This window comes from Camelus dromedarius, chromosome 16 (assembly GCF_036321535.1).
Source record: "Camelus dromedarius isolate mCamDro1 chromosome 16, mCamDro1.pat, whole genome shotgun sequence".
NCBI classification, from domain to species: domain Eukaryota; kingdom Metazoa; phylum Chordata; class Mammalia; order Artiodactyla; family Camelidae; genus Camelus; species Camelus dromedarius.
Genome location: NC_087451.1, coordinates 24,974,412 through 25,000,320, shown reverse-complemented (window position 1 = coordinate 25,000,320; position 25,909 = coordinate 24,974,412). Strand labels below are relative to the sequence as shown.

General features: G+C 50.1%; 1 protein-coding gene across 9 annotated transcripts in view; it reads left to right on the top strand.

Moving 5' to 3' along the window:
• Positions 1-25,909, top strand: part of SPECC1 (sperm antigen with calponin homology and coiled-coil domains 1) — a 188,715-nt gene that overhangs the window by 98,768 nt on the left and 64,038 nt on the right. For all 9 annotated transcript variants that reach the window (XM_064495322.1, XM_064495324.1, XM_064495319.1 and 6 more), the window contains one exon: positions 16,823-18,369. In XM_064495322.1, coding sequence (XP_064351392.1) covers positions 16,823-18,369 — 1,547 coding nt within the window. The remainder of the gene's footprint in view (positions 1-16,822; positions 18,370-25,909) is intronic.

The following is a 25,909-nucleotide window of genomic DNA, read 5'->3' as shown; positions in this document are numbered from 1 at the left end:
TTGTTCTTGTTTATTTTTTGGTAGCAATCCATTTCTGGTACATTGTTGCAGATAATTTGTGCAGGGTTTTGTTGTTTTTTTTTTTTGTTTTTTTTTTTTTGGTAGCATGTTGGTTATTCAGTTCTTTGAAAGACGAAGTCTAAAACTGTCATGATGCGGGTTTCTTTCTTCTGTTGTGATTTCCTACATTGTTTCTAGGCTTAGGAAGATTTTTCCTACCCAAAGGTCAGATGTTTTGGGGTTTCATGTTCCATTTTTTAATGTTTATGTCTTTAGTCATTTGGAATGTATTTTGACATATGACGTAAGAAAATGTACTTAAAGCATTTGGCAATTATTCCAGCAGCATTTACTGAGCGAGATTTCTTTCCCTCGCTGATTGAATTTGCCGTTTTCGTCCTACGTCAGACCCTTACACGTTCTGGCTGTGCCGGCCCTTCCCTGTGCTCTGCCCGCCCTTCCCTGTGCTCTGCCCCAGGACTGCATGGTTCTCGTTGGTGTGGCCGCGTGGCGTTTTAGTGTCTGCAAGTCAAGTTTTCTTCATTGTAATTGTTTTTACCTTTTTTTTTTTTCATATTTATTCTTTCAAATGAATATTTGAGTCACTTTATCTGGTTTCCAAAAAAATCCAGTATGAATTTTGGTGAGATTGCACTGCTGTGGCAGGGAGTCAGCACGCTTTCCAGAACAGCCTCTCCTTCAAGGAATGTGATCAGTGTCTGCACTCATTATCTTTTATGTTATCTAGTAAAATTTTTGACTTTCTCTGTATAAACGTGACGGATGTATTAAGATTGGGTGGCTGGGAATGCGGTGGTATCGCCGAGTGAGAGAGACAGAGAGATCAGGAGGTGGATTTAAGAGACAACATAAAGAACTCAGTTTTAGAAATTTTGAGATTTAGCTCATGGGCCCCTCTGAATGGTTCCGCCCTCTTACGCTGCTGTTGCTTTGTGGTGGGGGAACGTGGGTGCTGGTCAGTGGATATGGTCCGTGTTTTATGCTCAGGCTAGACACCCACCCCCCACGCCCCCAGGATGCTTCCTTTCCTGGAGGAGTGGTGGGCAGCAGGAATGTGTATCTTTCACAGGTCATTGGACAATGACATTTGCTGGTATCTCGGCTGCACTGCCCCGGGTTCTTCTAGAGTCTTCACTGAGTTTTATCCTCTTAACTGTTCCCTTTCAGGACGACGCTTTTCAAGATTATGGGGTGACATTGGGTTCTCCCGACCTTCTGCAATGCTGGTGTGTTCTTGTTGTTTTATTACATACTGTTTATTTCATTGGGTTTGTAGCTTCATCCATCTCCTCCGTTTTCTTCCCCCTCAGATCCATCAGCTCTGGTGGGATGACCTGTCCTCACCGCTCTCACTGGTCTGCCCTCAAGACCCAGCTCCGTTGTGGCACCTTTCCCGACCCTCTGGGCTAGACCCAGCATCCTTCCATTACTCCCAAGGCCCCCTGTTTACCGCACTGTATTGAAACCGTCTCCTTGGGTATCTGTCACGTATGTTCTTACATCCATACCTCGTACCGCTGTGCTTGGCACACACACGGTATCCAGGGAAGCTTTGTTAAATGCAAGCAATCTGAGCTACATTCATGCCAGGACATGGATGCGGAGGGGTTATAGGTGGCTGGAAATCTTGCAGCCACAGATGAACGTTTAGGACTCACTCACGCCGAGGGGCTGTTTGAGGCTGTAGGGCAGACCGTCGGAAAGGCGCTGCGAGGGGACCCCAGGCAGCGCCCCCGCCCCGCCTGTCTCTGGCAAACCTCACTCAGCTCTGGAGTCTGGGGATAGAGATGGTGCAAGCTCAGGCCTGGTCCCGTCTCTCGGCCACTGCTTAGGACTTAGTGATTTGCAGTGCAGGAAAAGCCACGTGTGTCAGATACAGCAGCTCCCTTTCCGCTTCCTGCGTTCAGTCTTGAAGGGGCCCTGGGCCCTGCAAGTTCCAGGAGCCTGGAGCAGGGAGGGAGTGCTCCTCCACTGTGTGTTCCCAGGGACACGAGCCAGACAGAGGTGTTCCCCGTGGCTGGGTGGAGGTGGGCTTGGGTTCACTGCTTGGGTTCTCAAATGGAAACTCCGTCTGCGTGATGACTTGCCCCTGCCCAAGAAGTGCTGCTATGCTTGGGTGCGGAGGGCTAAACCCATATTTTGCAGAGAACAAGTCGGATCCACTTCAAGAGAGATTTACCAACTTGAGCTACAGACCTCAAGCTGAACATTCAGAACAAAAAGACAGAAGAAAGCCTTCACCAGAAGAAAAATAGTACCCCTCTCCAAGAGTTAGTGATCCTGACTTGAAACTTTCTCTGGACGCAGTACCGAGGGCGACAGGCCCTGTGGGGGACTGAATTCTGGAAGGAGTGTCTTGTAAAACGCAAGGAGACTGAAGTCCCGAGGTGGAAAAGGCAAGATGCTTGAGGTCCATCGAGGAGACCCAACAGTCGAACACGAGCTCTCTAGCAGGGAGAAGGAGCAGATGGAGGAGGCTCAGTCAATGAAAGAGAAAACATTCTGGGCCGAAGAAAATGTTAGACGCCAGAGGAAAAGGACATAACTCACTGGCCAGACTGCAGCAGTAAAGACAAGAGTCCTGCCGACTCCCGGCCAGGAAGCCGGCTCAGCCTTGAGGACCGTTCGGAGGGCACCGGGGTGCCCGGCACTGGAGGCCCGGGTAGCACCTGAGGGACCGCTGATCTAAGGAGCTGTGCGTCTTCCGTGCCCAGCCCTGTCAGCCTGGGTTCTTCCTTGCAGGCCAGAGAGCTGGTGTTGGTTGCTTTAGGAAGAAAAAAATCAGTATTTAAAGGTTATCGAGTTGTCGTGGAATTGTCCCAAGGGCTGGAGAGTGAGGCTTGCAGACGCTGCAGCCAGGAACAGCGCCTAGAGTCACAGGGGCATTGGCTCCGGCTGGATGCGGCTGCCCCGGGCAGGGCTGGCACCAGACATGCCGGCCCCAGGCCCACGGCACAGACCTGGGCTGCTGCTGGCCAGGGCCTCAGCCTTGCTGCAGCCGCCGCAGCAGCCAGCGAGCACTTCCTGTCTGGTCCTGGCTGTGCAGCGTGCGTCAGTTACACGGAGTGGCGGGCCCAGGGCCTCCCCAGCTGCAGGGGGAGGGGCCGCGGCTGAGAAAGCAAACAGGTGACGTTCTCAGCTTGTTTAATGGGAGGTGGACCCCGCCTTCAACGGAGACTGACAGCGTGCGGAAGTTCCCAGGCCTAGGAAAGAAAGGTTGCAGGGTTGCTAGTTAGGAAGAAAGCCAGATACGGCTTCTCCTGCCAAGGTGTCATTCCACGAATTGGCAGAAGAAGGCTGTGTTTAGACGTGAAGGGAGTACGTCCGCTACTCGCGCACACACTCAGGTGTGCAGTAGAGATGCGGCTAAGTGGCCCAGCAGACGTCGCGGACCAGGAGGGCGAAGGGCGTAAGAAACAGTGCTGAGCGTGAATCTCGCAGCAGGAAACGAGTGTATGGAAGCGGAGCGTGCCTGTGCGGCTGAAAATGCAAAGCAGGATTCTTGAAAAGAAGGATTATTCTTGCAGGGAAAATCAAGGAAACAGCCCAGAACTAAAAATTCCTGCCTATCTCAGCAAAGCTCAGGACTGCGGGCGGGGTCGCGCAAGGCGTTGGGGTGCAAAGTTACTGCGAAATCAGCCTCGTCTTTGCTGGCGAGGCGCTGGCGTGGGGGGCACGGTTATTTAATTTTGGTGAGGGTTTGGTTAGGACTGTTTGGAAAGGCCGGGAACCACAAACAGAATAGAAAAGCTGGTGTTCCCGAAATAACAGGGATTGAGGGTAATGAGGGGTAGACAGGCCACAGAGGGAGGGAGGGAGAGAGGCAGTATCAAGTCGGCCAAAGGGAGGAGAGGGAAAAGGTGGAACGAGTTAACAAGCAGCAAACAAAATGAAGGGAACAGGACAGCCAGAGAAACAGCCCACAATCAGTACTCTGAAGCCAAACTCACCTATTAAGGAACAAAGACAGCGGGGTTAGCGTCAGGCAAGGCCGAGGGCAAGAACAAAGCACAGAACAGGACAAAGGGGTATTGCATACTGACAGAAACCCAAAATACGGGGCCGTCTTTAATCTTTAAGCAATGAAATACATACAACAAAAACTGAGGATAAAAGAAAAACTTAATTAAAAAAAAGTATAATGCCAGAAAATATTAATTATGTGTCTTTTCTAATTGGACGAGCTGGGGAAGCTGGGTTGCCACCTGGGATGCCCACGGGGGCCAGTCGGGAGTGTGGCGGGTATGTGACTGGCTGGTAGAAGGCAGCGGAGAGGACCGGATTGCACTGGGAACTGGAGAATGCATGCCTGGCCTAAAGGCACTGAGACTCATGCATTTAAAGCACTCTGCCAGCCAAGCAAAACATATCTGTACGGTGCAGGCTGCCAGTTTTCAACCTTGGAAACAAACAAATAAAAAAATCAAAGTGTATAGGTTATAAATAACACACTCATCAAATTTATACATTCTTCCTTAGATCTTGGGGTGGTTTACAGACGTTGGTCATGTGCTTTGTCACGGAAAACAAAAAGTAAAATTAAAGAGCTGTGATTGTGCTGGCAGTGGTATGTCATCTTAATTCAATAAAATTAGCGGTTAAGAAAAAAAGACGATTATTTTTAAAACACTGCTTTGGAATTCAGAGACACTTAAAATAATCTCTGCACCGGTAGAAAGTCAAAACAGAAATTTTAAATCGTCTAGAAATAAATGGAGGGAGGAGGGTTTTTAGCAAAATGCGTGGACTAGAACCAAAGCTATCCTCAGAGCAGAATGTGTAGTCATAGACGCTTTTATGAGTATGTAAGAAAAGAAAGACTGAAAATGTATGAGTGAAGTACTCAACTTACGAAACTAGGGGAAAAACGAAAGAAAAGAGAAACTAGTAATGATAAAAGGTGAAATAAATGAAGTAGAAAACTAAAATGGTAGAGAAGATAAGGCCAAAATGCTAGTTCTTTGAAAAGGCAGATAATGGAAATTATCTCTGATTTTTTTTAAAAGAAGGAAAAATGTTAAATACGAGTAAGGATCTATTGTTCTGGATATGAAGGAAATGAAAACTGTAACAACATATTTGAAAAACTGGAGGAAGTGGATGAATTTCCTTCGAAATATAAAGTCACAGAATTATACCTAGAAAAAATAGAGACCTTGAAGTCCTGTCACTAGCGTTTAACATTGTTTTGGTGTTAATGCAATAAAGCAAAAACATCTTCTGGGTTAAACATGGAAAAGAAAACACAAGTTAGACCCAAGAATAAGAGAATTTGTGTGTAAGATAAATATAAAAAGCACAATAGCTTTTTTCTGTATCAGCAATAACTTGTTAATATTGGGGGGAAAATCACAGGTGCCACGAAATATATAGGAAAATTTTAACGAGAATATTGTAGGATGTAAGGTGGAAAGTATTACATCTCATTGTGGTCCATAAAACAAGACAAAATAATGGAGAAACTGCACTGTGTTCCAGGATGGGCAGAGCTAATACTAAAAAATTACTAGTCCTTCTCCATTAATATGCCAGGATATGAAACTAATTTCTCCCCAGAATTATTTCTTAGGAAAAAAGGAAGCTCCTTACATTCAAGCCTCACAAGGTGTCATTTTTAACTGGGCATGTCCTTAATTACTTTATTCTGAATAACAAAGTAATACCTGGGGAAGCCGGACAAAATAACCTCAATGTGAGTTAATTTTAGAGTTTTAATTATAGAGTGGGTTTAGAAACAGGGAGACAAATTTAAAACAAATTTAGTCTTTTTGCCATGAGGTATGATCTCAGAGTTACAAGTGTTCCAGGTTGTTGACTTGAGGCTTTGAAAGGTTTTATGACAGCCCAGGAGGTGGTCAGGTCATAGAGGTCTCAAATACATGCCCGCAGGAAGAGCGGTTAGGCATCAGCCTAATATCAGGCAAATATGTATTTGTGACTTGGTGTATAATTTTCAGTGACAGCATGATACCGTCACTGGATTCAGAAAAGCAAAGAATCTCAAAGAGCTTCCGTGGTTCTCTTGTGAATTGGAATAGACGGTTTAAAAGTAGCTCTGGGAGTGATGGAGGCAGTTAATAGAGGGGAGTGTGGAGAATCTGGACAAACATTTTCTTGAAATATGAGTATGGGGGTCAACATTTCTGGATGAATGTATTTTACATTATGTGATTTTAAATATGTACGTATACATAGAAATGTAACGTATTAATATACATTATATAACGCAGTGAGGCATCATGTGTCATTGTAATCTAACATATAGAGAATAATAAATGTGTGATTAAAGTATGTTTCATATGGAAACAGAGAATATGTATTATATACTAAATGCATGTATAATATATAAATTAGAGCGAGAGAGCCGGCCCTGTGCGGCAGTGAACGCTCACTCAAGGCGGTCAAGAAGCTTGTCTCTCGTTTTTGTTCTCTGCTCTCTGGGAAATGGGTCAGCCACTTATTTCAGAGTCGGTCTATGTCAGGGTTAAATGTGGCTGCAGGTGACAAGCCGAATGCCTGACCTGAGAAACCAGGAGCAAGTGAGATGGTGGTTTTAAGCGACGAAGTTGTGGGGAGGCCTGTCCTGAGACCGCGGTGGTGGGACCTGAGGGCTTGGTAAGGCTCAGCTGTCGCGCTCTTCTGCTGCCAGGTTAGAGGCGCCTTCGCGGGCAGATCCCGCTGCTTATGGCAGGTACGCAGCCCGTGCGCGGGAGAGGCCCGCCGAGGCGCGATCGCGGCGCTCTCACGGTGCGGGTCCCGTGGGCTCTTTCTCACCGAGCAGTTTATTTTGAAGTGTGACGTGCATTACGTACTTGGCGTGATGTGCGGCAGACGCCGCACCTAGTGTTCATCTCTCGCCGTTGCCTGACACCCCTGCAGGGTCTGCAGCTTTGCTGTCTGGTTTACGCTGGAGCCCTCTGCCGGTATTCCTGTACCGGCGTCCTGTCCCCGCAGAGTCACTCAGCTGGGCCCAGACCACGTTATGAACACTTGCTGAAACTTTGGTGTCTGCTCCCAGCACCTACTTCCCTCCTCTTTCAGGAATTCTCCTTGGGTAATTCACCATGTTTCCACTTTGAGTGGCTCAGCCAATCACCTCGACCCCAGTGAGGCAAGGACAGCAAAGACCCCGTCGGAATGGGATGTGAGGGGGCATTGCTGGGGCTTCGGGGAGACACTCAGCTCCCCTTTTTGGCTGTTGGGGGGTGCAGGTGTGAGGCCCGGAGTGGTCAGAGGCATCCCGGGGCCGTGAGGCAAGGCGGCTTACTGATGCAGGGGCCGACGAGGAAGCGGGGCAAGGCGCGGAGAGGAGTGGGCGCTGAGGACGTCTTGCCCCTGAGCTGGACCTCAGGTCGGGCCCGCTCCCCGGCTTCTGGCTCTGCGTGCCAAAAACTTCTTTTTTTACTATGGCAAGCCCAAGCTGGGTTTTCTGTGAAGATTCATGGAGAACACATCTCCATCTGCAGCATTTCTGAAATTCTGCGTGAAATTTCGGAGGGACCTTCCTTAATCAGAGGCTCTCCTGTGCGCAGTTCATCCGATGACTGGCCCCGGGTGCTGGGGGCGCCTAGGGGAAGGATGAGGGCTGTTCTACTTGAAGAACAGAGGCCGGGGGAGTCAGAGCTGCCGGCAGGAACCCAGATGTCACGTGGAAGAGGCAACCCTTTTGCTGTTTGTGGTTCCAGATTATTTCAGAACTGGAACCACCGTGTGCTTGGTACTGAAGACAGCACTGAGCCGGGTGTACAGAAGGGTGTCTGGCAATGTGAGCTGCTCCAGAGTGGGAGCAGCAGGTGCGCTCGCTGGAAACACGCAGTGGTAACTGGAACAGGAGAGCTTAAAACAGCAACAGAAGCTGGACGCTCTCTCTGCTCCTGCGCGTGGAAGATTAGCCTACGTGATTTCTGTTTCTTCCAGTTCTGAAATAACACGATCTTGTGCCTCCTTAGGTATCACGACACATGCTTGCCAGGTGACCCTGGGCAGATGGAGAGGCCTCTCTGCCTTTGTTTTTCTTATCCGTAAAATGAAGATAACGATGCTTTGCCAGTCGAGTTTTGTGAGCCTCACGAGGGGAATGAAAATGCTTTGAAGACCGTGGAAAGGGCTGCTTGCATTTCTACACTGTGAGCGCCAGATTAAAGATTGTGGACAGTTCCTTAATGTTCTTTGGATGTTTTGACCTGTGGGTGGTTAAAGAAAGAAAAAGAAAGAAAGAAAGGAAGGAAGGGAGGAAACAGTGATGTTAATCCAAATAAATAGGATTCAGCTTGCCCAGTCCACCTAATTCTCTGTCACCAGTTACAAATTTAGGTGAATGCACCATCTTTTAATAGTGGAATTTGGGAGTTTCTCAGTGACGGCTGTGAGACAGAGCCAAGTGTCTCGTTTTAGGGAGACAGAGCTAAATCATGATCTGGGATAGGTCATTCCACTTTGCACCAGGCCTCGCAAAGCCCACCTTTTCCCATCTTTCCTGGGGGAAGGCTGCCCCGGGAGAGGCGGATCTTTGAATTCACCACAGCCCCCTGCGCCCTCGGCTCCTCCTCATTCTTCGTGTTTGCTGCCTAGAGACCCTGGGGGTACCGGGAGGTTCCTGTGCAGAGATGCCAGGCTCTCGGGTTAGGCAGAGAGGATTTCATTTGACCCGCACAATGGACCAGGAGGCTCCCGCAGCGTGCAGAGCGGATTCCGGGCCCGGCCGCTCCTCTGGCCACATCAGTTTCAGTGGAAACTAGCAAGTGTCCTGCCCGCTTTCTGCGCGGCAGCGGCACCCCGGGAGCTGCCCTTCCAGCGCCGGCTTGCATTTTGGCTTCTGGAGCTGCCTGAGCGCAGGGGCTGTTGGGGCCACCTGCATTTGAAGCTGGTCAGACTGTTACTGCTGTCTCTGTCCAGACAGTGCTGCTCTGTCTCCCGCCCTGCCCTGCCTGTCACCCAGCCCACAGCAGTCCCTGTGTCCTCCCCAGGCCAGAGCCCCTTCTGTGTGTCCAGGGCCTTTGTTCAGAAGCCCCTTCATGCTGGGGTGCTGTTCATGGTGGCCGCGGTCCAGGGTGAGGATTTGGGGAGAAGAACGCAGATTCACAAGTGTTTTAAACTCTCACCCAAGTTGCTAAGCAGGTGGGACATGAGCAAAATTAATTCTGCATTCCGGGGTAAAAAAATGTAAAATGAAGAGACAGAAAACACTCACCTGTGACAAAGACCATCTCCGAGCGTGGACCCTGCCGGTTACCTTTAATGCAGGAAATAAAGTGAGCACGTGGTCTGGTTCGCCTGTGTGTGTGGGATTCTTCTGTGGTTTTTTGCATGAAAACTGTTTGTTTTGCAAAGAGGGTTTCCATTAACTTTACTGAGCGGTATGTACGAATCTCTAGAAAACATTCCATTGAGACGCTCCAAAAGGCAGTCCAGCTGTGGAAAAAATTACCAAGCGCCCCAGGCAAGGCGGGGCCCGAGGTCTGATAACAGACTCAGTTCCTTATGGCTGGCTTTTCTCATCCTTTTTTCTTTTATCTCGTTTGTTCCAAGTCCAAAGGATCGGTGCTGCCTGTAAAACTAACTGACCGTTGACTACCCACTGCCGCGCGGTTTCCGCAGACATTCTCATTTCTTGTTCTTAAACCCTGTTAACAGAGGGGTAGGTGCACAGGTTTAAAACAAAAAAATGAAATGGAGCAAGCCCTCGTTACAAAAAGCTTGGCCCCTGCGGCCCCTCACCTCCCACCTCTTGTCCTGCATCTCGAAGGTACCGTTTCATCATGCTTCTGCTGCTTTGATGTTTAAGATAGACTTTTAGAGCAGTTTTAGGTTCCCAGCAAAATGGAGCAGAAAGTACCGAGAGCTCCCATGTACCCTCTGCCCTCACCCACTATGGACACCCCTGCCAGAGTGGAACCCACTCTGACCCACCGTGGTCCCCCCGGGGCCTGGAGTTCACAGCAGGGTTCGTTCTTGGTGTCTGTGGCTTCTCTGGGTGTAGACAGATGTCTGGTGACCTATATCCATCATCCCTTCAGACCTGGGCAGTCACTGATCTTTTTACTGTCTCCATAGTTTTGCATTTTCCAGAACTTCGTGTAGTATAGTTTCACCTCGGCTCCTTTCTCTTAGTTGCATGCATTTAAGGTTCTTCTGGGTCTTTTCGTGGCCTGATAGCTCATTTCTTTTTAGCACTGATTACTGTTCCATTGGCTGATGGACCACAGTTTATCCACTCCCCCACTGAAGGACATCTTGGCTGCTTCCAAGTTTCGGCAGCTACACTTAAATCTGCAGTCACTATCCATATGCAGGTTTTTGTGTGGACGTAAGTTTTCAACTCTTTTGAGTAAATACCAAGGAGTGTAATTGCTGGGTTATTTGGCAAGAGTGTGTTCAGTTTCGTAAGAAACCGCCAAACTGTCTTCCCAAGTGGCTGCACCGCTTTGCATTCCCACCAGCAAAGGATGAGCTCCTGTTGTTCCACTTCCTCACCAGCATTTGCTGTTGTCAGCATTTGGGGTTTTAGCAATTCTGATAGGTGGGCAGTGCTGTCTCGCTTTAGTTTTTCATTCCCTAGTGACACGTGATGTTGAGCATCTCTTCGTGTGCTTGTTTGCCATCTGTATTATCTTCCTTGGTGAAGTGTCCAGATAGTTTGCCCAGTTTTAATCAGGTGGTTCATTTCTTATTGTTCAGTTCTTTGTCCATTTTGGATAACAGTCCTTGATCCGACGAGTCTTTTGCAAATATTTTCTCCCAGTCTGTGGCTTGTCTTCTCATTCTCCCGACAACGCTGTTTATTTTTCAAATTTAGACATTTTTTGACTCCTGCTATGACAGATGAGGATTTAACTCATAACCTTTCACCTCCTCCCAGTGTCATAATAACACTCTTTTTAGTTCCTTTCTTGGTTACCTATGTTAATAATGTATTTCATCTTCATTTCTTGTTTCATCAACTGTATGTAGTACCTTTGACTCCGCATTTGTAGGATGAGGCTGTATACTCGTCACTGCCAGCTCTCTGCTCCTTGTTTTCCACGACCCAGTTTCTTTCATCTGTCTTTAACTTTTTTTTTTTTTTTTTTGCTAGCAAGGATGACAATATTCCAGTGTTCTGTAAAATAGTCTCCCCTCTTTGTGTTTTGGTCGTGACTACATCTATGCAGAGTCAAGTCATGTACTATGATCTGGTTACCTTTCTCAGGCAGCTTTTTGTTTTTATGGTTTTATGGGGTTTTTTTCACTGTTTTTATTACATCCTCATTTTTTTTTTCATACTCTTCATCCAATGAGGTGTTCTGTTAAAGAAACTTCCCTCCTGAGGCACTTTGTCCTCCCAGCCCAGCGTGGACTTGTTCTCCGGACCTGCTCCATCGATCCCTTCTTGAGACTTGCCTCGACTGCTTTCCTCTGACAGGGCCGTGCATCCTGGATCCCTCATCCTCTTCTCTTTGGTTTCCTTCCTTGTTTTGCTGGCGCACATCCTCAAATAACTCCCTCAGAAAGGGTGTGGGCAGTTTAATTTTGCAAGTCTTTGCATGTTTGGAAATGTGTTTTCTACCTCTGTGATTGATTTATAGTTAGATTGGGTGTAGAGCTCTTGGTCGAAGATCATTTTCCCACAGAACTCTGAAGGCGTTTGCTTTGTTGTCTTTTAGAGTTCGGTATCGCTGGTACATGACGGTGCCAGTCTCCTCCTCAGGTCACACCCCTTTCATTCTTGGCGTTCTGAAACTTCAGAGACGATGTCTCCACCTCCACGTGGCTCTTGTTCTGTTTGTTTTGTTTGACATGAATTCTGGAGACTCATGTTCTTCAGCTTTGTGGAGTTGTCTTGCGTCAGGTGATCGTTCCCTCTGCTCTGTTTCCACTGGTCTGCAGCTCTGAGACTTCTGTCAGTTGGTTGTTCAAGCTCCTGGATTGGCCCTCTGTGTTTATCTTTTCTGTTTTCACCTTGTTTCCATCTTGTTCTGCATATTGAGAGAGGTCCTTAATTTTACACTCCATTCTTTCCACTGAATCTTTTAATTTGACAAATGTCTTTTTGAGAGCTTTTTCTTGCATTATCTTTATTCTTTTTTCGTAGCATCCTGGTCTCGTTTTCATGGATGTGTGTCACCTTGAACCTCAATCAGTGAGACCTTCCTCAAGTGCTTTAACTTAAATTAGCCTTCTTAGTACTTTAAATGTAAGTTAGCCGCCTTCTTCTCTAGTCCGCTCCCAGCAGCCCAGGGCCTTTGCACGTTCTGCTCACACTTTCCTAGCCTTCCTTTCTCCCTTTTATGTGGTTGGAGATATTTTTGTGATAATTCACTTATGCTTATCAGGTGAGTAGTGTGATACTCAGACGTTGCACAGAGGAGAGGTCCGTGTCTGAGAGTAAACTTGGGAGCCAACCGTGTAGAGGTGGGATTTAAGATCGTGGGATTGGGTAGACTCATCAGAAAATACTTGTAATAAGAGAAGAAAAAAGGCCCCAGGTGTAGATCTGAAGAATGCTAACATGCAGAGAGTGGAGAGGGGAGGAACCAGACGGGGTGTCTGCTGAGGGAGGAGGAAGCTAGGTCAGTGCGACATCAGAGGCACGTATGAGGAAGGAGGGTATGGTTCCAGCTGTGCCGCGAGGACTGGGGACGTGCGCTGCGCTGGGCACGTGGAGGTCATCGCTGGCTCAGCAGTGCTTTGGCTGAGCCGTGGGAGTGGGCAGACGAGGGGGTGGGGAGGAAACGAAGACAGCAGTGCGCACAGCTGGTTGTGGGGAAGAGGTGAGTCAGAGGCGCTGCAGGGAGACGTGGATTCAGGTGCTTTCTTAAACGGAAGAGGATTAAGCACAGTCAGAAGGGTTCATTGGAAACAGGATGATGTTTCAACACTTCGCAGGTGTATTGCGGGCACTGGGGAGGGATACTGACTGGAGTTCAGTAGGGGTGGAGACCAGGAACACCCCGAAGGTGAGTACTGTCGTGACCTTGAAGCCAAGGGAAGAAGTTTGCCACTGACACAACAGGACGAGAAGAAATACGTACAGATTCTGGAGCAGAAAAGTGAGTTATTTAAGGGGTGTCGATCCTGAACGTGGCAAAGGTGGAGGAAGCTGAAATCAAGGAAGAGTCGTGACAACGTTTCAGAGATTTAGACGGAACGTTCTGAGGACTTAGACCAGGTTCAAACTGAAAGGAAAGGAAAGATACGGAAACACTTCCAGAAACCGTTAATAGGTTTGAGTGACCGACTGGTTGTTTACAACAAGAAAGGGGGAGAAAGTTTCATAGATGTTCCCAGGGTTCCTCGAATGGGGGAACCTGAGAAACAGCGGGTGCCCATGTCAGATGTGGAAAGTGCCTCTCAAGAGGGATGAAACGCACGGGAGGCCACATTTGACGACGAGGAAATTATTGGAACTTTCTGAGAAAAAGTACGTGAAGCCTGGTAGGAAAGAACAACCTAGTCTAGATTTCTAGAAACAGAACAGGCAAGTCTCCTTGTGTTTAGGCCGCGGGGCGGCAGTTGTGTGAACCGCCGCATACGTCTCAGAGTCCTTGGAGAGTAAATGAAAGATGAATCCTTTACCTCAGGACGCCGCATTCCCGTCACCCCTGCACGTCAGGCAGAACAGCCCCGTAGCACATTCTCTGCACGAGATGAGATCAGAAAGGGACTGAAAATATTTTATTTTCAGCTCATGAGAATTACTGCCTCAAAGAGGCACCTGATCGATGATTTAAATGATCGCACTATCGTTATTTCAGACATGCTTTTTGTTCTCTGAAAAGATTAATTTTTTCCCACCCACTTCTCTTCTTGTATATTGTTATGATATTCCCCTCCTGGTTTTTTTTTTCTTTATTGCATAAATGTAAACTTTTAAAAAGAAACAGGAAGATTACCGTCTGGCCAGCTTCACGCTCATCTGGTGTCAGTATCCTCTCTTCCTGCCTCGCGCGTGTCTCTGCGAGCACATAGTCTGATGCACCTGTGGTCAGCCACAGTCGAATGTCATTCTTCACTTGGCATTGCAAAATGTAGCAGATCCCAACATGCTTTTAAGAAGTGCCAGTATTAGGTGGAGCTTGCTTTAATTTCTTGCTGTTGGGAATGGTGGCAATAAGTGACCATCTGTCAGGACGGGAAGGAGACAGAAAAAGTCAAGGTGTCGGCTGAGCCAATCCTTGTCCCCTCCCCCAGACTTCCCGCCACCCCTGTCGCCCTTGCCAGGCTGCGCCAGGTTAGGGAGCACGCCCAAGACGTCGTGCTCTGCAGTGATGCTTCCTGAACTCAGAACTGGAGACTGCGAGGTGGCACCCCTCCAGCTGGCTATGTTGTCAGCTGTACGACGCCCCCACCAGTGCCCATGCCGGGCGTGTCTGGGCACAGATGGGGGAGTGAGCCACTACCTTGGCTTGGTCTGATTATGAATTTTAGCAACTTTCTCAGCGTAACCTCTGCTAATTACAGTTTCTGAAACAATGTGTCCGAAAGTGGCAAGGACTTTTTAGAGGAGAGAAGACAGTTACACTGAACTTCAGGTGATGAGAAGGTGGCTAGGGCCCTTGGAGAGAAAAGGAGAGAGGTAGCGACAGCCCAGCCGGACGGGGTGCTTCGTAATCCACCCCTGGATGTGCTGCGTCAGTGTGCTGTGGTTTGTTGGGAACGGATTCCTGGTGGTTTAGGTAAGGCTCGGTCACACCCGAGTGGAGGACAGACAGGTGTGTCCGGGAAAGGAGGGGGTTTCGCTGTCGCTGGGACTGAGGGCAGAGCTGGTCTCCCGTCCACTGTGAGCCTTCCCGTCTTCAAAACCAACACGAGACCGAAAAGGAGCCTTCACTTCGGTGGCATCATTCGGAACGCTGATGCCTCTGTGACAGTCGTGGGCTCTCGGCCTGGCCTCTTCCCACCAGAGGTGTGGTGAGACCGCAGTCTCCTTCCAGTTTGCATTCCGGTCCTTGCAAAGATTCCTCCTCTCTCGGGGCTGGTGTTACGAAAACGTTTTACTGCTGAGTGATTTTCATCTTCATTTGACAAGAATCACGAAACACATCTTTTCTTCTTCGAGCGTTCAGACTGACGTGGGCGGGCCACCGGGACACCTGCCCGCGTTACATGAGTGTCACGGGACTCCCAGCTTTCCGGCAGCTTAACTTGAGAAAGTCAACTTAAAGACCATCGCGTTCCTCTATGTGAATGTGACAGCTTAGCCTTGATTGTGTCAAAGTTTCAGAAGCACTTGGCTGCTGGACACTTAGCAGGGGACACGACCCACCTTCCCGTCATCCCCTCGGGTTCCGGGATGCTTGGAGATGCAGTTGCTCATGTCCCAGGAGCTGTCTTGGCAGTGGTTTGGAGCCCCTTCTCCACGGTGGTTTCTGCTTCTGCCTCCTCGCACTGGGGCCTCCGCCAGTCTGTGGACACGTCCCTGCCCCCTGCCCCTTCCTTAGAGGCCTCCAACCCATGGTGCACTGTCAGGCAGGTTACTGCCGTCAGCCTTCATTCATCACGTGGCCTTCGAGTTAGTAAAAGAGGTCCAGATTTTTCATCATATACTTTATCCTCTGAGGTGGGTTTCACTTCTAGAGCATTTGGGAGATGGCTGTCTGGGTTTTCACCCCTAGAATTTTTTTGACATTATCCATAGTAAACAGTATAAATGAAAACTAAAGATATAGCATAAATGAAGATTAAAAATAATTATAGTAGTGTAGATGAAAAGAAGAAATAATTCCTTACCTTACATTTCCCATTCTAAGTTCTGTATCTTTTCTCCATGTGATACGAATCTGTTTTAACATTTAAAGCCATTCAGCCGATGTGAATCCTGGGCCCGTGTGCCATGCGTTCTTGTTCCTCTATGAATATACATGATCGCAGCATTCCCACTGATGTTAAAAACCGTAAGTTTGGGAATTTGAGACTTACAAAGGTTGATCACTATATATGAAAATAGATTAAAAAAACAAATTTCTTCTGTGTAGCTCAGGGAACTGTATTCAGTATCTTGTAATAACCTTTCATGGAAAAGAATATGAAAATGAATATATGTATGTGTATGCATGACTGGGACGTTGTGCTGCATGCCAGAGATTGACATATTGTAACTGTATTTCAATTAAAAAAGAAAAAACAAACCCCTAGGTCACTGGATCAGATCCATCTCCCCAGAGTATTATTGGGGTCTTCTGATTTCTTCATCAAATCTGCACTCAGTCAAGATAGGCTGCTGGTCCTTTTTTTGGAGCGTTTGTTTAGGGAGTCACAGTGATCCTGTGTTTTGTTGAAAGGCTGTTGTTCCGTTGCCGGGACTCTCAGTTCAGAGGTGCTACATCGCGGGTTACAGAGAGCCCGGCTCACGGTGGCTGAGGAAGGGAGGCCTGGGAAGGCCGGCTGGGGCCCACGGCGCGCCGAGACCTCGGTGACCTTCCCTCTCCCCTGCGTCCTCACCTCCCTCTTGCCGTGGTGATTGCCAGCCGTCCCCAGACCTACCCGACCCTCTCCCGCGTCCAGTATGTTTCGGAAGCTCGCCCAGGAAGCTGCTCCTTGAGTTTCACTGACCTTCACGGAGGGCGTGCCACGCCGTGGACCAGCGGCCACGGCTGGGGTGGGGTTGTGCTGAGCAGCTCGGCTTGGGGTCAGCTTCCCCCAGTACAGGGCTGGGGCGGGTCTAGGAACCCCCGTCGGAGCGGCATGGTTACCTGGGTGTGGGGGGAGAGCTGGAGGAGGGGCAGCAGCCGCTCTGGCCCCTGTGCCTGTGAGCTGTTGTCACTGGGTTTCATTCATTAAAGTGCTCGCTGCGTTTCGTTCACTTCTGCTTCTGTGTCTTTAGGGGCTGCGGCAGCAAGCAAGCGGACAGGCATCCCCACCCCTCGAGAACTTTCCGTAAGTGTGCCGAGAGAGAGGACGGCGCCGCGCGGCGCCGCCAACCCGAGGAAGTCGGCGTCCAGCCCGACGTCCTCCAGCGCGCCCACCCCAACCAAGCACGCGCGGGCCGCCCCCGCGCGGCCCCGGCAGGAGCAGGAGGGCGCGGAGAAGGCCGTGCTCGAGTCCCAGGTGCGCGAGCTCCTGGCAGAGGCCAAGGAGAAGGACAGCGAGATCAACAGGCTTCGGAGCGAGCTGAAGAGCTGGGGGGAGCGGCGGGCGCAGAGCGCGGGCGCGCCGGCGGGGGCGGCGGCAGGCGCGGAAGCCCTGGTCCGGGCGCTGGAGAAGAACAGGAGCTCCGAGGAGGCGCTGGCCGAGCTGCAGGAGGAGAACCGGGCCTTGAAGGAGAAGCTGGCGTACTTGGAGCACTCCCCTCACTCGGAGGGGGCCGCGAGTCACGCCGGGGACAGCAGCTGCCCGACGTCCATCACCCAGGAGTCGAGCTGCGGGAGCCCAGCGGGCATCGAGTCAACCGGTGACAGTGACGCGGAGCAAAGGAACACGCAGGGAGGCGCGCTGCGGACCTCGGGCTCCTCCAGCAGCGATGTTACCAAGGCCTCCTTGTCCCCGGATGCCTCGGACTTCGAGCACATCCCCGCCGACGCCCCCAGCGGGCCCCTGTCCCCCGCCGGGAGCCTGTTCAAGAGCCCCGCGTGCTCCGCGGCCGGCGGGTCCCCGAACACCGCGAGCGAGCTGTCCCTGGCGTCCCTGACGGAGAAGATCCACAGGATGGAAGAGAACCAGCACAGCACCGCGGAGGAGCTGCAGGCCACGCTGCAGGAGCTGTCGGACCAGCAGCAGATGCTGCAGGAGCTGACGGCCGAGAACGAGAAGCTGGTGGACGAGAAGGCGCTGCTGGAGACGTCCTTCCAGCAGCACCGAGAGCGGGCGGAGCAGCTCAGCCAGGAGAACGAGAAGCTGATCGCCCTCCTGCAGGAGCGGGCGAGGGGCGAGGAGCCCGGCGCGCAGGAGGGGAAGATCCTGGAGCTGGAGCAGAAGTGCACGGAGATCCTGGAGCAGGGCCGCTTCGAGCGCGAGAAGCTGCTCAGCATCCAGCAGCAGCTGACGTGCAGCCTGCGCAAGGCGGAGGAGGAGCACCGGGCGGCCCTGGAGATGGTGAAGCGCCTGAAAGAGGAGAACGGGCGCCTGAGCGCCTTCCTGGAGCTGCAGCGGCGGGACGGCGGCGCCATGGCCACGACCCTGGAGGAGTGCCGCGCCGCCCTGGAAGGGCTCAAGGTGGAGAATGGGTCCTTGAAGGCGCACCTGGAGAAGGAGAAGCAGAGCGCGGTGGAGACCGGTCCCCCGGGGCAGACAGCTGAGGGCTGCGAGGTTCAGGAGATGCTGAGAGTAGCTCGGGCGGAGAAGGAGCAGTTGGAGCAGTCCTGCTCCGAGCTCAAACAGGAGCTGCTGAAGGCTCGCGGTGAGGTCAAGCATGTTTCAAGCCTGCTGGCCAAGGTAAGGGGCTTGCTCTTTGCTCATCCTTGTCAGCATGACCCCCCTGGACCTGTAGTCACAGAGCACAGGGAATCATTTGCTCAATTCCATTCATAATCCAGCATTCTGGCCCCAAGATCCGTCAGAGTCCAGATGGATTGGGGTTGCAGAATTGAAGCACCCCTATTTCTGACTGGAAGCTGTAGAACATGCAGTGGGGGTATCGTGAGTCCCAGGTAGGGATAAAGGACGTCATGGAAGACAGCCCAGAGTCCAGTGCCCCGGGGGGACACCCAGAATAACATGGATAAAGGAGGGCAGTGCAGTGTAGGAGGACTTCTTGGAAGAGGTGGCAATAAGCAGAATTTCAAAGAATGAGAGCCATCCAGGTCTATCGGTTAGTATACTTTGCGCTCCTAGGAACAGGAAATTAAAATTACCCCAGGTTTCCCAACCAAGTAATAATATAACCACTGTTTCAGTGTTTTCTTCCAAATATATGTGTGTGTCTATCCCATGAGTTAAAAATAACTTTTTGAGGGGCTGGGGAGAGGTAATTAAGTTTATTTATTTATTTAGTTAGTTTTTAATGCTGATACTGGGGATTGAACCCAGGACCCCGTACGTGCTAAGCCTATGCTTTACCACTGAGCTATACCCTCCCCCTTAAAAACAATTTTTTGAGTCGTACATATTACTAACTTTTCAAAAGTTTGATGTTTTCAGAGCACATCCTGATCATGAACTGTTCTTCCACACATGATTTTGAAGGCCAGATGGTGCTCTGTTGTGTGAATAGAACTTCACTGGTCACCTGTTGTTGAACGTTTATATTCTTTTCCAGTCTTTCCATAGTGTGAATCCTTTTTAAAATAATCCCTCTCTGATGATTTCTTTAGGAAAAATTCCTAGACGTTGACTTACTAGATGTCAGAGCATGGCCATTTTAAAGATGGTTCTGAATACGCTTGGCCAGGTTGGCGTCCACAAGTGTCACCGCGGCGTGCTCCCACCAGCAAATCAGTTCGCACGCCCCCTACCCCTTGCCAACACCTGGTGTCAGGTTGCTGGGTCTTTCAAGTCTGGTCTTTTCCTTCTTTTTCCCTTCTGTTTTTCTCTTGGAAAGCTCTTCTCCAACCCCAGGTCAAATACATGACTGCTTACTTTCATTTTGAAAAATAATCCTTTCATCAGTCTGGAGCTTTGTTCCTTGGTGAAGATGGCAGGTAACTGTGTGATAGTCACACAGCAGTGCTGGGGAGGTGTGGACAGGTGGCTTCCAACCTCCCATCTCCTCTAGGCTCTGGGTCTGTGACTCAGGGGTCCCTTGGTGAGTGAGGTTAAAGACATCTTCCCACCTTATTTCAGGCGTTATCACTGTTTTAAAAAACAAATTATGCCAGGAACCCCCGGGGGATTTCTCCTCATGTTTCATCCACCTTAAGAAGAGTCAGTTACAACCTGATTGTGGCTCTGGGCTGCCTGCTCTGAGTGGTGGGCAGTGTTGAGTTTTTATCGTTGTCTGTGTTCTGAGCTCACAGCATTTTATTCACAGTGTGGAAGCAGTTCCATCAGCAGCACTAGCCAGGTGCCCACGTGAGCTGTAGGTGGTTCATTGGTGGCTCTACATTAAGATTGCATGTCTGTGGGATACGTCCCCCTGCCGTTAGTTGTAAAATGTTTAATCTTTCAGGCAACCTTCTTAAGGTCCCCCCTCAATCCCTCATCTGTCTCGTTGATATTTCTGTTGGCGATACATTAAGTACATGTGTCAGTGAGAAATAATTTGGTGTCTTAAAACAATAGCTTGTTTTTTCTGATATAGTTATGTAATCATTAGAGAAGGTTTGGAAAATACGGTGAAGTAAAAAGAAGAAAATAAATATGTTAAATCTCATTCCTTGGGAAAAAACCCTCCCAGCGTTTTGCTGTTTGTCTTTTCAGACGTTTTCCTAGTTTATGCACTGGTTGGCACGCATACAAACTGGTATCAGCATAATTACGACGTGTAATCTTCGAATTCAGAATAGAGTCGGTCACTCCACATTCCATGGACGCAAAGCCCCAGTTGGATTAGTTTGTCAATTCTGCTGTTAATCTTTTTTTTTTTTAAACACTGTGTTTTTTTTGTTTGATTTGGTTTTTTTTAGTTTTCTTTGGTGGGGAAGGTAATTAGGTTAATTTTTATTTACTTACTACTATTTTTTTTTAATGGAGGTACTGGGGGTTGAACCCAGGACCTTGTGCATGCTAAGCATGTGCTCTAGGACTTGAGCTACACCCTCCCCCTCCTTGTTAATCTATTTGATTAATTTGTTTCTACTTTTATCTTTATTAATTCTTTCATCCTGCTTTTTGTATTTTTCTCTGGTTTCTTCCTAGTTTCTTGCGTACAATTCTTTGTTCATTTAAGTTTATCCTTTTTTGGTTGATAGTGAAAGTATTTAAAGGTATGAATTTATCCTTTATGATAGCTTTGGCTAAATGAAGATTATAAAATCTAGACTTTTCTGGGATAAACGAAGTCTAATTTGGAGAAAAAGAAAAAGCATTTGCATCCTCTGTAGCGTACAAGGTGCAGCATACGTGTTTTAAATCAAGCTGTGGGCTATAGTGTATATATATGTAGTGTATATTCACCTATTCCGTGTCTTTATGCACTGCTTGCCGAGAAGAATTAGCAAGTACTTGGCAGGAGGAGGAAAAGGCCCTAGCTGGCATTTTGATGTGAGAGTCAGAGCTGAGAGGTGGGAGACATGGTGTCACAGTTTCTTTTGTACGAATCAAGACCCTCGGTCTGTGATTTTGTGCTGGCTTCTGTGCATGGGGACGTTAATCTGTAACTGCAGTAAAGTTGTGACTTGTACTCATCTTCACGCCCTTTTCTGTTACGGAAAAGAAGTAAAACCAGGCCTCCTGGGCGACTACTAGCTTACTGCAGCCCCACAGCAGAATATCGGCTCCGTCACCAGCAGCCATGAACTCAGATAGTGAGATGCAGGGACTCCTGCCCAAAGGCCACCGGAGCACTTTTTGCCCAGAACTGTAGTGAGGATATAAAGTATGGGGCTGGAAGGTGGAAAGGCTGGGTCCTCCCGACTCGGCTGGCGGTTAACTTGGGGGCCTCGGGCCCCTCCCCGGTGAACAACAGAAGCGTGGCGGTGGAGGAATCCCGGACTTGTGCCTGACTTAAAGGGTGTGCTTTCAGCTTTTCATCACGAAGGATGTCTGGTAGGCACTTGCTGTATACCTTTTAGTGAGTTATTCAAGTCTTTGGCTGTAAGTGTTTTGTCTTTGCTTATTTTTTTTTTAAAGGATGGATATCGATTGTTTCCTCTATCTGCTAAAGTCTTACAGATCTCTTCCCTTAATTTTATTATTTTTATTGATTTATTTTTTGATGGAAGTACTGGGGGTTGAACCCAGGACGTCGTGCATGCTGAGCACACACTCTATCACTGAGCTATACCTTCTCTCCTCCATCTGCTAGAGACCTCAGACACCTGTGAGGTCTCTGCTGTAGGGCTTGGGCAGCTCCGAAGCTCTCACAGGTTTCCTGTAATCGTGCTGGCTTTTCTCCTTTAATATGTGAGCAACGTGAATTAGCCCCTTTTCTTGTCTTCTGAATTGAAGTTTAGCTGGTTTACAGTGTTGTGTTAGTTTCTGGTTACAGGATAGAGACTCAGTTATACACACATACATTCTTTTTCATTGTACGTTATTATGAGCTATTGAATATAGTTCCCTGTGCTGTACAGTAGGACTTTCTTATCTGTCTGTTATATACATGGTAGTGTATGTATCTGCTGATCCCAGACACCGAGCTTATCCCTCCCTACCCCCTTCCCCTTTGGTAACCGTAAGTTTGTTTTCTACGTCTGTGAGTCTGTTTCTGTTTTGTAAATAAGTTCGTTTGTGCCTTTTTTAGATTCCGCATACAAGTGATGTTGTATGATATTTGTCTTTCTCTGCCTGACTTAGTGTGATGATCTCCAGGTCCGTCCATATTGCTGCAAGTGGCATTATTTCATCCTTTTTTATGGCTGAGCAGTGTTCCATAGCACACATGTACCATGTTTTCTGTATCCAGTCACCTATGCTGTGAATGAGGATAACAGACTCTCTGAGGCGGTCCCGTGTTAAGGCAGCTTTGCCTTCCTGGCTCTGTTCTAATTATCCAGTTCCCGGGGCATCACTGGACACTTTGCACGGAGCTTTGAGACGCAGCACCCTTCAGCCCGAGCAGGGTGGCTGTCCGCTTGGCCGCCGGGCAGACCGCTCGGCGCTGAGCAGCTCTGGCCCTTGAGCTCTGCGTCCGTGCACCCGATCCCCTAGCAGAACGGGAGTATTAGCAGAAAAGAACAAAATAACCTGTTGACCAAGAGCAAAGGCAGTGCCAAAGCGTCCTGTGATTTGACAGATTAGTGAATCTACAGAAGTTTCCAGCTCGGGTAAGTTACTTAAGTGACTCAGATACTATTAGAAGAGCCTCTGAAAAGCCTTCAAATGTCTTTTTCTCCCCCTCCGCCCCCCGGTGCGGGGCAGTGGTTCCTCATCCGGCGAGTGGGGAGTTGGCGGGGCGTGCCCGTTGGCGGGGCGTGCTCGTTGGCGGGGCGTGCTCGTTGGCGGGGCGAAGGTCTCGGAGGCCCCTCATCCTCTCATCTGTCTCCGGCTGTTTGCAGATATCTCCATTCTCTGAGTTCAACCTCTCTGACACCCACCTTATAACTTCCCTGGCAGCTTAACGTGTGATTACATGACTTAGCTTTGCGCAACTCTGAGGATCTGATTTCCCCAGGATCCTGGAGTCTCGGCCTCCTGCGAGTGCACGTGCCGGCCTAGCCCGCCCACAGCGGGGACTCGGACACGATCATTGTTTTTCTAGACTATCGTGCAACCCAGGTTTACTTTTTTTTTTTTTTTTTTTGACTTTCAAGTTTCTAGTCATTTGGGATCTTGATTTCAAGTTAGAGAATTTTTATAAGGCTTGGAACCTAGAAGTTGTAAAAGAAAACACTTGATTTTTTTTTTACCCCTCCCCCAAGGTTGGAAGGTTCTAGGTGATGTCCTTAGAAATTCAGTTCTTTCTACAAAAACTCAGGTGTCTCTTCCAGTGGAATAAGGGGATTATAAAGAAACACATGCTGTGAGTGGTCGGGGAAAACGAGAGGTGACATGCTCATTGTGTGTCCTGCGTTGGTCACCAGGCCGAACTGATTAGCGTAAAGACTGGCCGCAAATGGCAAAAGCAGAATTTGAGAGGAAGGTGTGGCAAGGAGGTGGTCATGTAGCTGTGCCTGAGAATAGGAGCCTCCAAGGCCTGGAGAGAGCTTGGAACGGGGCTTAAGAAGCCGGTGGCCCATGAGGAACCCCAGTGATGCTTTGGACTGTGAGAGGCAGAAACCCGGGCATCAGTGCCCCAGCTGGCAGGTGTTCCCTCGGCCCCTGTAACCGGGAGCTTGGAGGTGGTGGTCAGTGGCCGTGGTCCGGGCCGGCATAACATCACGGCTCCCGGCTGGCAGCTCTGTGACCCTCTTCCCGCCGGGGTGTAGGCCAGCATGGCGTCTTCAGCAGCAGGTCCCCACGGTCCTCACAGGCAGGGGCTTGGCAGGTCCCCGACACCTCCATCCTGGGGGGAGAGCACTTTCCCCGGGAGCCCTCAGCAGCCCTCCCTTTACCTCTGGTCAGACCCTTCCTCAGGTCACAGACCCTCCCTCAGGTCCTCTTCCCTGAAATCGCAGGATCACAGCCCGATTCCTGAACAGAGTGGGGATTCTTGGTAAGAGAAGAAGGGGGAATGACATCTGGGTAGCTGAGAGCATTGGCCACAGCCAGCAGGACCCCAGGTAGTCACTTCTCCACCCCGTCTGCTTCCACCGCCAGCCTCGACCCCTCCACCCTCCTCCCACCCCCCAGGCCCAGTTCTTGCTGTGGGTGTCTCTGGGGGGCTGTCTCTGCCCCCTTCCTCCCCATCCCCAAGGTCCTGTCTTGGGCTTTAGGTCTCAACCACGGTGTCACTTCTTCAGAGAGGCCCCGGGCTCCAGGGGTCTGGAGGACCTGGGCATCCAGCGTGAGCTCGGCCCCGTGGTCCACTCCCGGTGCCCCCGAGGTGCTGCGCGTGGCTGTATGTTTGGCGGATCACTTCCCCTGCAGGAATCACCGACTGGATGCTGTTGGGGGAACTGGTGAAGACTGGGCTGTTTCAGCTGCAAACGTGGAAATTTCAGTGCGTTTCAGTTCAGGCGATTCTCCCATCACCCCGGTGCCTTTGCTGACAGGAGCTCAGCCGCCCTTTAAGTCCGGGTCCTGGGGCTTCTCGCGGGGAGAAGTGTGTAAGGCATGCGTGCAGACGGAGCCTGTTTCCCCTGGAAGCAGAGGGCTTTGGGAATAACCAGGCTAGATGTGTTAGATGTAAAAGCAAACAGAAAGCAACACCTTCCTCACGGCGAAGTTACTCAGCCCGCGCACCCACTGTCACGCTAGGTGCACTCTTAGCTCTGCGGCTGGTATGTCTCCCGCGGATGCTTGCTGGGTGAGCCCAGTGGATAAATGAATGGAGGAGCGCTGTCAGAGGAACCTGCAGCAGGATTAGGGGAGAGAGGGGCTAAAGGCATGTCAGTGTTACAGGGCGTGTCAGTGGTAAAGGTCGGGGCGGCGGGCGTTACCAGCGCCACCGGCTGCTGTCCGGTGCTGTCCCTCGCCGGTGCCCTCGGCCTTACAGCGCTTAACTCCCGTCATCACCGAGCACTCAGGCTGTAGGTGCCTCTGTCATCCAGTGTTTTTCGGTGGAGGCCCCTGAGGCAGAGAAGGATTGCATCCCTAGGCTTGACTCATTAACTGGTGAAGACCAGGATTCGAAGCTGGGTCTGACTCCAGAACTCTTATGCTTTTTGGGGGGTGGGGTGGATAATTAAGTTTATTCTTTAATGGAGGGATGGGGACTGAACCCAGGACCCCTCATGCTAAGCGCGGGCTCCACCCCTGAGCTCCACCCCCCAGAACCCTTGTTCTCAACCACTGACCTTCACTGCCTCCTGGTTACGTGAAGATGGAGCAGAGACCGCCCGCAGCAGACCCGGGGGCCCCGCCGCTCGGCAGGCGCACAGCCAGAGCCTGCTGGTCTGAAGGAAGCAGCCTGTGGCGTCTCGATGAACTAGGTGATGTTCGCTTGATCGCAGACAAAAAAGAGGAACTCACAGCGAAAACCTGAGTCACCGAGACATGTCCTGTTGTTTCATTTATAACCTGAATCTCGGGGGGTGGGGGGAAGGTTCTCAGTGAGCCAGGTGTGCTGGTGGGGGCGGGGACGGCAGGAATGTTGCCGAAGAGAACAGCAAGTTCTTGGCCTAACCGAGGAGTGACGAGGCGGTTTGCAGTGGTTGGAGGGCACAGGCAGCCACCTGCACTGGGGCCGGAGGGACTCAGCCGGGCATCCGGGTGGGCCCGGAGGGGTGGTGGCCAGCCAGGGATGCTCTGCAGTGTCTGCAGTGGGCAGGGTGCCCGGCCAGGCCCCCAGGACTGCCCTTCCCCGGCCGCGGGTGGTGATGGCCGCTGACTGCCC